The following is a 9798-nucleotide window of genomic DNA, read 5'->3' on the forward strand; positions in this document are numbered from 1 at the left end:
CTACAACCTCATTATATAGTTAAGAAAAAAAAAGAAAGGAATATATATAATAAGATAAAACCATACGCAACTACATAAAATCTATCCTAATTTTTTTTTTAAAAAAAGTACAACAACCATTCGCAACTACATAAAATTTATCCTAACCGTAGATGACATGGTATATAATATGACTAGAGCTTAGACTCACTGGAAGTTTGGAACTAGTAATTTTTGAAGCACAATGACCTCCTTTTAATTTGAATAAGGTAGTAGCTGAAGTTTGACCTTCTTTAAATCTGCAAGAACATCATGCATATTGCTTCTCTCCCTTGGAGATTCCCTTGTGCAATTCAAAGCCACTTTCATGATTGATGGAATGCAGTCCAACTTTTCATCGAAGTATTCATGATTGGGTCTCAGCAGATTAGCATCAACAACTCGAACCAGTCCATCTGGCATAGAATCACTCACCCAACTCTTCAGGCTCAAATTTTCGCCAAACATTTTGTCATTGGGACTTTTTCTTGTAAAGACTTCCATAATCATGATTCCAAAACTGTAAACATCGCATTTTGTTGATACTTGTCCTTCCAGTCCATACTCTACAAGCAAAAAAAAAAAAAACAGTAAGAATAACTACAAGGCAAAAAACCAGAGTAGCTATACTAGAAGAAGCTTTACCTGGAGCAAGATAGCCAAGTGTGGCTAATGTGTTGGTGTACGTAATGCTGTCCTCATGCCCCAGCAACTTTGCAACACCAAAATCACTCACATGGGCAACCATATCTTGATCTAGGAGCACATTACTGGGTCTTCACATCACAATGAACCGCTGGTGTCGAAAAACCGTAGTGCAGATATTGCAATGCGCATGCCACACCAATCAACACGTCTAATCTCTGCTTGACTTTGAGAAAATAGTTATAGGAATACAACCATTTCTCAAGACTTCGTGTTAGGTCTAGCCCAGGAAATTGACAAAGGATTTTTGACAATCCCGAAAGATAAATAACAAAGCAAAAATAAATGAAACAGGAACATATGAATTTACGTGGTTCGGTCAAATTGACACACACCCACGGACGGAGGAGGAACAATATTTTACTATAAAGAAAAGAATACAAAAATACCTTAGGAAAGTGTTTCTAGATTCAAAACACCTAATACTTAAAACACAAGAGAGTCTAAAAGATTTTACTAATTATTTTATGTGTTCAAAAACAAAACTAGTCAGGGATCTTTTGGTCATGCAAAATATAACTCGTCTTAACCCTATCAGAAAGTTGACCATAAGGGATAACGTGATATATTTGGAGTTTAGGGGGGTAAAGTGTCACTAGGGGCCAAATTCAGTGGGATAAAGTGTAATTAACACTTTTTAAGTCAAAATATATACCTTTCTAATTCAAATCAACATTTGCTAGAATGCTTTAATTTGGAGATAGCAATAGGGGTGGGTGCCCGCTTATGGAAATAAACAAGTGGGAGAAAATGCAGGATGGGAGAGTTTTTCTCCCCCATCTCCCCTACCTATAATTCAAAATTATGGACATGAAATATGAAAAATATGTAATATAATTATATACATATGTGATATGAAAGAAATAATTTGATATTCTCTTTGTGATAAAATAATATAATCTTTGTTATTAATTTTTTGTGGTTAAGTAATAATTTTGTTATATGTTCGTTTACATTTTTTTTAGAAGTACGGCATGTTGTTTATATTTTATAAAAAAAACAATGATAATGGATTAAGATTTCAGGTAAAATCAAATATAGAGAAACAAATTCGCAGGATCAAAATAATTTTTAAACTTTATTTCAAATTAAATTTTTGGCTAATAAATTCATTATTAGTTTTGTAAATATATAAAAACTAAAGTCAAATAAAAAATAAAAATGATAGCCAGACGTAACGAAGGCTCCTACAGGGAGCTGGGGTAGTGGGGTATGGGAAAGAGTAGCTTTCGGAAGACGAGACGAGTCATAAACCCATCTCGTTGCCATTCTTACTTTAATTACCTTGCCCTTGGCAAAGCGTGAGACAAAAAATCTTCAAGCTTGAATTTGGGCCTTTCTAATCTTTGTTTTCTATTTTATTTTTTATTTGGGTAAATTATACTTTATCTCCCTGTAATTTAATATTTTTTTACATAATCCCTATATGGTTGAAAAGCTATACATAACCTATTCATGATTTGAATTAAAGTGTAAGAGTGACGGAAATGATCATTCGTAACGGAACTTTTAAAAATGTCAAAATTATCCTTATACATACATAACACACTAATCATGTATGGTTTAATGTTTTACCATATAGCCCTCTTATGGTTTAATGTTTTATCATATAACTCCCTTATGATTTTTAAAATATACGCATAACCCCCCTTGGTTAATAAATAATTTTCAGTTTTACATAAGGGTATTTTTAACATTTTAGGTGATTCCGTTATGTATGATCATTTCCATCATTTTGACATTTTAATCCAAATCATGAAAGGGTTATGTATTATTTTTGAAATTATAAGGGGGTTATGTAATAAAATGCTAATTCATAGGGGGAAAAGTGTAATTTGTCCTTTTTATTTTTTAAACTTAAACGGTTTGAGTAATAAATATTCGAGATCCGTTCCCTGGAAAAATTTTAAAAATCCATGTCCCAAATATACTAGACGTGTACAAATTGAAGACCATGTCCCCTCACATTTTGGCAAGACTTATGACTGAGTTTTATTTTATCGCTATCTTTTTCTGTGTGCGTACGAAAATGAACAAAAGTCAAAACAAACCAAACTCAGCACTTCAGTTTTGCGTGGCTCACTCATAATCAATTTAGAGAAAATTCAAGAACAAAACGTCCTACTCAGAATACTGTGAAGCCATCCCATCTCGACATTTCCCACTTACAGATTTGAGTATGGCTCTGCATTTCATCAGTAGCAGTGCATGCTTGTTCTGTGGTCTGAGTCAGAGGAAAGCACTGAGAGTGAGAGCCGTAGCTTCTGAGGATGCAACTGCTGTTAAAACTGTTGGTGAGAAAGATAAGGTGAAGTTGGGTGGTTCAGATTTGAAGGTCACTAGGCTTGGGATTGGGGCTTGGTCCTGGGGTGACACCAGCTACTGGAACAACTTTGAATGGGATGGTATGTTTTCATTTCCTGAATCAGATGGTTTTTTGAACAACCTACATGGAAATTTGTTCAATTACTACATGCTCAAGAGTATTTTGCTATTGGTACGATTTCAGTTTATCCAGCAGTAGGATGAATTTGTTGGGTTCTCAGTAGTTGGGCAGGTTTATTGTGAGAAAGAAGGCTAATGAACAGTAATATGATGTCGTACTATGATTTTTTATCTTTTTCCCCTTTACAATGATTGGAAATTGAAAAAGTAAGGTTAATTTTCATCCAGCTTCTAATGCGTATATTGACTAGGGCAACTTTGTTTCAATGGAATTGACTAGGCACACGAACACATTCCAGTTAGTATTTCAATGTTAGCACTAATTCTTATTCATTTCTGGTGTTTTTTCTTTTCTTGAGATGGTACCATATTTCTTAATTATGTGCTGATTCCATTCAACTTTATGTGCCAGCATACTCTAGACGGTGATTTTGCATCTAGGGAGGTGAAAAGTGAAAACCTTGGACTTTTTCTTTCTGCATCAACTCTGCTATTTGGTGTGCTTTGGTGGAGGCCTTCGTAGTGTTTTTCCTCTGCTCAAGTGCAAAACCAGAGTTTTACACCACAACTAAAAAGTTAAGCTAAATGCCACTAGAGAAGCTTAAGGAATTTAGGGTCCAAGACTTGTCTATATCAAGTCTAATTTCTAATATACTTGAACATTTTCTGATACATGAAACTGGTTTTGCCAAACAACAATTTGAGATGATATTGTCAGTAAGCGAGGATGCACTGGAACTCTTAGCCCGTAGCTAAGGCTTTTAGCTATTAGACAGTCCTTTTTGCTAACAATGCAGATGATCGATACTGAGCATTTTCTTATCTGACCTTGTAATTGGACTTAATAACTTTGCAATATTTTGCTTTCTGGTGACAGATAGGAAGATGAAGGCTGCTAAGGGAGCTTTTGATGCGAGTATAGATTGTGGTATTACATTCTTTGACACTGCTGAAGTTTATGGCTCAAGGGTGGGAATTGGGTCTGACTTCTTCTGTCACTGATGTTCTATCAAATTTCAAAGAAGACTTTTGTATCTAAAATCCATCACTTCTCATACCTGCAGGTGACTTTTGGTGCAGTAAATTCTGAAACACTGCTAGGAAGGTTAGTAACGAGTTCTTTTTGGTGCTAGTTAGTCCCTCAAGGAAATACACTATCAGCAACCTTCTTTTCTGTTTTTTCAACCTACGTTTGCCATTATGATTAAGGTTTATCAAGGAAAGGAAAGAAAGGAATCCACAGGTGGAAGTTGCAGTTGCGACCAAATTTGCAGCACTACCATGGAGGTTTGGTCGTCAAAGTGTCCTCACTGCTCTTAAAGATTCCCTCTGCCGTCTCGGACTGTCATCAGTTGACCTTTATCAGCTACATTGGTCTGATTCCCTAGCTCCATTTTTATAATCTCTCTATCATTCTGCTTAAGAACTGCAAAACTAATCTGCAAAACTAAATGACATTCTATGACACCATAGGGTCAGGAAGAATTATAGGTGACTGAGTTTAACAAATATCCCAATTTTGTGTCTCAGAACATGTGATAAGTTGATTTTTTTTTTAGTTTATTTCACATTATTTCTAACAACCACTTGCTGATAGAAATACTTTGAATAACATTTCAGGCCTGGCATATGGGGAAATGAAGGTAAAGGTTCATTTTCGTTAAGCAATTCTTTCAGTTACCAAGCAGCTTGACCTATGAAAGATGAGTGATGGTAAAATTCAGAATAGTATTCACTGACAGGAGATCGATTTTCAGGATACATTGACGGCCTTGGAGATGCTGTGGAGCAAGGCCTTGTGAAGGCTGTTGGAGTATCTAATTATACTGGTATGTGATTCCTTTCTGTCTGCTTATAATCAAGCTCATGAATCTCTGTATTTACTCTACTCATCACCTCTTTTATACTCTCAAAGAGTTCCCTTATATGTGCATCCTGTACAAATTGGGGAATGGGGAAACAGGATTTCTGATCTGTTAAGAGTAGAATTGGATGCTCAAGCTTATGCTTGATGACATGATTGTCATTTCAGAGAAACGACTTCGTGATGCATATGAGCAACTTAAAAAGAGAGGCATCCCACTGGCCTCCAACCAGGTCAATTACAGTCTCATATATAGGGCTCCAGAGGAAAATGGTGTAAAGGCAGCCTGTGATGAACTTGGTGTCACTCTCATTGCATATTCACCCATTGCTCAAGGTTAAGTCTTACTTCTTTTATTTTGTGGTGTCTGGTGTGCAAGTTTGACTAGTGAACTTAAATGTTCTTGGCATGGTAACTTATTGCTCAACTATGTAGTTGAATAACAGATGTCATAAAAATTTCACATACTCCCCACAAGATTGTTCGGACAGTAAAACTAAAACGCACTGGTGGATTTGCTCATCAAGTCAGTGGCATAGTCAGGAATAAATTTTAGTGTGGGAAAAATCAATATTAGTACAATTTTTTTCTTGTCTTTGCTTAAAAGCAGGACATAACTACATTATTCACATTAAAAAGTAGGGATTAATTGAGAAACCTCCTCTGAGGTTTTTGATAATATCATTAGTGCACTTGAACTTCTAAAAGTATCACTTTCCTCCCTTATCACCTAAAGTCAATTTCACAAGCCACCGAGTGATAATATCACAAGAAAAATTTACCTCCATCAAAAGTGATATCCTAATCCCACGTAATTGAATTATAATATTACATTTTTAGAAAAAAAAAGACACATATAATCCACATAAGAAAAATAAATTTACCTCCACATTGTGAGTTTTTGATTTTTTTTTTTCCAGTTGTCCCCTCCTCCCAATCATCAGCAACACCAACCGGCCTCTCCTCCCCTTTTCATTAATCTAAAGTTGAAAATATTCAACAAAAGTGTATGACAACTACCATATGCTAGTAACTAGGTGACATATTTGATCTATTTAATCTTATCTTATATTTAGGTAGAGATTCATGCCTTCCTCCTCAAGCCTGATATCATATTATGCAATTATCCACTTGACGTTAAAATATGCTAGAACATAGACACTAATAACTGAAATTTGTCTGAAATGTAGGTTGTCGACTGATAGTAATATAGATTTTCTTCAAGTGTCCTCACCTTCCAATCATGTGCAATACCAAATAACCTCCTCCTTTTCCTTTTTCATTATTCATTATCCTAAAGTTTAAAATATTCAAGGTGTATGACAACTATGATACAATCAGTTATAAGTGCAAGTAACAAGAAAACCTATTTAAAATTAATATTTAGGTCAAAATCCGTGCTTTATTTTATTTTATTTTATTTATGGTCACACATCTAAATTAAGTAGTTTACTTCAATTAAAACTAGTTTTCTTGGTAATGATCAAGTAATGATCATATTTAAACTATACTTTGACATGATTTTCTCCCAATGACTGGAAGAAGATAGGCATCTGAGAAAACAGATTGTCTTATTCTCGTAACTCTCATGGAATTAGTGGCAATAAATACACTACTCCACTGAGAATTCTTAAACAGAAATGCATTAGTTAACAGTCAAGTTCTTACTATCCCAGATTCAAATTCATTAGTTGAAACTTTCATCTTAAGGACAACAGTGTTTTATGTTCTCAAATTTTAGTATATTGGTTTTCTATATTTTGCAGGTGCCCTAACAGGGAAGTATACCCCAGAAAACCCTCCTTCTGGCCCTCGAGGACGGATTTATACTTCTGAGTTCTTGATCGAGGTAAGATATTTTACATATGAAAACTAGTTCAAAATTCTGCTCAAATATTGAAGTATTTCTGTGTTGCTGCAGCTGCAACCTCTGATAAACAGAATACAGGAGATAGGAGAGGCATATGATAAAACACCAACTCAGGTTTTATTTTTTAGAAATTTGTCACGATTTACTATTTATTTGTCACGATCTACTGCTTATATTTGTATTCTTTCCTCTCTCTTAGTCCGCTGAAAATTATTATCACAATCTTTTGAGTTAATTGTCTAATCACTTTTGAATTAACCTTCTTGTGAATAAATAACTCTCAAGAAAAAACTAACGACCAAAAGCAGGGGTTTTTCTATATCATTGGAGGTTGTATAAGCTAAATGCTCCACTTATATGCATAAGAAATAACGTTCACATGCTTTCAATCTGTTGGCATATTAAATCAAGCCTAAAATCTGAGAAGTTTTTTATGTTATTGTTTAGTAGTTTTTAGGTCATGTTTTTGGTAGGTTCCTTATATTAGGCAATTTCTTGCAGGTTGTTACTTCTTATATGCCAACTCAGACTATAAGTAGGTGTCTTGTCATCATATATATTTAGTTGAAAAGAGTGAAGAGTTGAGAGCTTTCTTGTTACTGTGATTAACAATACATTGTTGATTTAATTCCTTTTCTCCCACAAATATTTTTATGTGGATACTTGAGCCTCTCCATCTAAGTTTGAGTTTGTAAAGTTGATCTTCCCACTCTTACAATTTCCGGGTCAGTCAATCTTGGGGTTCTACAAGTACTGAATTCTACTTGTAAAATCGTCATATTGCATTCTTGAAGCAGTTTAACAATTATTATTTTGGTAACATTTTTCTCTTTCATTTTCCAATACATTGAACTTAAGTTTTGCGCCTATAAGCAAAACAAGAAACAAGTCTTTGGTAGGCTAATTTCTTTGCCTAATAGTTGTGGTATGAGAATAATGCCCCTTTATTTTCTGGGAAAGGTTGTCCTGAACTGGTTGATCGCCCAAGGGAATGTTGTTCCCATCCCAGGGGCTAAAAATGCAGAACAAGCCAAGGAGTTCGCGGGTGCACTTGGTTGGAGGCTTGGCAACGAGGAGATCGATGAGCTCCGATCATTGGCGTCGAAAATACGACCCGTTGTAAGTTTCCCAGTAGAGAAGTTATGAGCGTTGCCAGCATTATTTGTATATATTTTGCTTGAAGAATGGTTATGCTTAAAATTTGCATATTATTTGTCTTGCACTGCATACATTTTTTCTTGGCTAATATTGTATGAATATATGATACAACTAAATTGCTTTTGATTACTCGAATAGATATGTCGATGATGATAATTACTAGTAAATAGATGTAACATTAACCTTTTAATTTATTAAATGGATGTAACAATATATTTGAATGTTGCATGTAAGTAAATATATTAAGAGTCATTATACCAGGGTTTTCCAAATGCAATGATCTACCAAGTTTTTCTTCGCATGGTTTTGTTCTCTAAGGAATGCAATCTATGAGTTGCCTTTTGCTCCCATCCCAAAAAAGAGATTATTGGATAAATTATTTTTGTGAAGCTAAGTTGCTTCTGCTACATGGTTGATGTAATATTATAATAAACATTTCTACTCAGCCTTTTCTTCCTGCACATTTTTCTTCATTTAGTTTCGTAACCACTACTTAAACACAATAAATTGGTGATTATACCCATTTTGGCATTGGTAATAGCCGGCAAAGTTCAACTAGAAACGAATTGAAGATAACCTTGTTTGGATAGCCATTTTTCGCCGGAAAATTGCGTCGTTTTCCGTGATCACATTTACCTATTACCTTTTTTTCTCACATACATCAAATCACTACAGTAATTTTTTTTACAAAAAATCCTAGAAAATGCAATCCAAACACATTACTTGAAGAGAATTGAAAGTGGTCTAGTGGCTAAGGTTGATGCCCCTAGAAAGTAGGCTTATTAATCGGACCATTTGAGTCGGACTTTAACGAGACCATCCTTGACTCATATGGTAAGTGTCACTTTCGGATATCAAGTTATAAGTTTTGAGTTGATAAATGCGAAATTCATAATGATCAACAGTCAATACATCTTGCTTGTACTAAAATTTGTCCTTCTGAATTTATTGACATAATTTTGTATATTTAATATTTCTTGTATATATCAATATATTATATATTTAGATTCAATGAAAGGTTAGTCTCATCGAACTTTATCTCAAACCAGATGAGTCGAGTTTAGATTGGCCCGATCCCATTGGCAAGTCTACCGATAAGGTCTTGGGTTCATAACCCTTTTATTTCTTCTCTGCTTCTTAAATCTCACCCCTTTTCTACTAGAAAAAATAAAAATAAAACAAAAGAATTGAAAGAGTTCTCCAAATATAAGCAAACAACGGCTAGTTTCCAACCATGTAAAAACAAAAGTTAAAAAATTTTCAACGGACACGATGAGGGTACCCGCTCTACGTAATTTATAGCTACCATAATATATTCAACAGCCTTCTAATTCGAGTCATTTTTTCAAGTTAATTTTACTTGTCCAAAGATTCACTTTTTGGACCTCTGTTTATGGTAGTTTTTTGAAAATGGAACCGGGCCGGACAGTTTGGTTGGTTGAACCACAAACTGGCTACTCCTCTAGTTTGGTTCAATAGTTAATCTAAAAATTCAATTAAATCGATTAAACTCGATCAAAAATTGAATGAACTAGTAAAAATCGAGAGGATCAACGGAATTTAAATGAGGTTGAGGTCAAATCGATTAAACCGCAAATGGAAAGCTCTTCTGATGGCTCCCAGTTCGGGTTTAAAACCATTTATGGGCATCCTAAGTGCACCCACGAGACAAACTCGCAACAATTTACTTGCATGGATATCGCTACGACCATAATAGCATATGTGTGCAATAGATATA

General features: G+C 34.6%; 2 protein-coding genes across 2 annotated transcripts; one reads left to right on the forward strand and one right to left on the reverse strand.

Moving 5' to 3' along the window:
- Positions 1 to 234: 234 nt before the first annotated feature.
- On the reverse strand, positions 235 to 767 carry LOC113771014 (probable LRR receptor-like serine/threonine-protein kinase At3g47570). The gene is made up of 2 exons (XM_027315645.1): positions 664 to 767; positions 235 to 584 (listed from the first exon to the last, which is right to left on the reverse strand). Exons 1-2 carry the CDS (start codon positions 764 to 766, stop codon positions 235 to 237), a joined length of 453 nt encoding a protein of 150 aa, XP_027171446.1. The 5' UTR covers position 767.
- Positions 768 to 2739: 1972 nt separating this feature from the next.
- On the forward strand, positions 2740 to 8195 carry LOC113770379 (uncharacterized oxidoreductase At1g06690, chloroplastic-like). The gene is made up of 10 exons (XM_027314817.1): positions 2740 to 3128; positions 4046 to 4137; positions 4233 to 4273; positions 4378 to 4542; positions 4789 to 4811; positions 4926 to 4997; positions 5201 to 5368; positions 6799 to 6881; positions 6954 to 7016; positions 7863 to 8195. The coding sequence occupies exons 1-10, from the start codon at positions 2903 to 2905 to the stop codon at positions 8046 to 8048; spliced, it is 1119 nt and encodes a 372-aa protein (XP_027170618.1). The 5' UTR covers positions 2740 to 2902; the 3' UTR covers positions 8049 to 8195.
- Positions 8196 to 9798: the final 1603 nt, after the last annotated feature.

This window comes from Coffea eugenioides, chromosome 5 (assembly GCF_003713205.1).
Source record: "Coffea eugenioides isolate CCC68of chromosome 5, Ceug_1.0, whole genome shotgun sequence".
Taxonomy (NCBI): domain Eukaryota; kingdom Viridiplantae; phylum Streptophyta; class Magnoliopsida; order Gentianales; family Rubiaceae; genus Coffea; species Coffea eugenioides.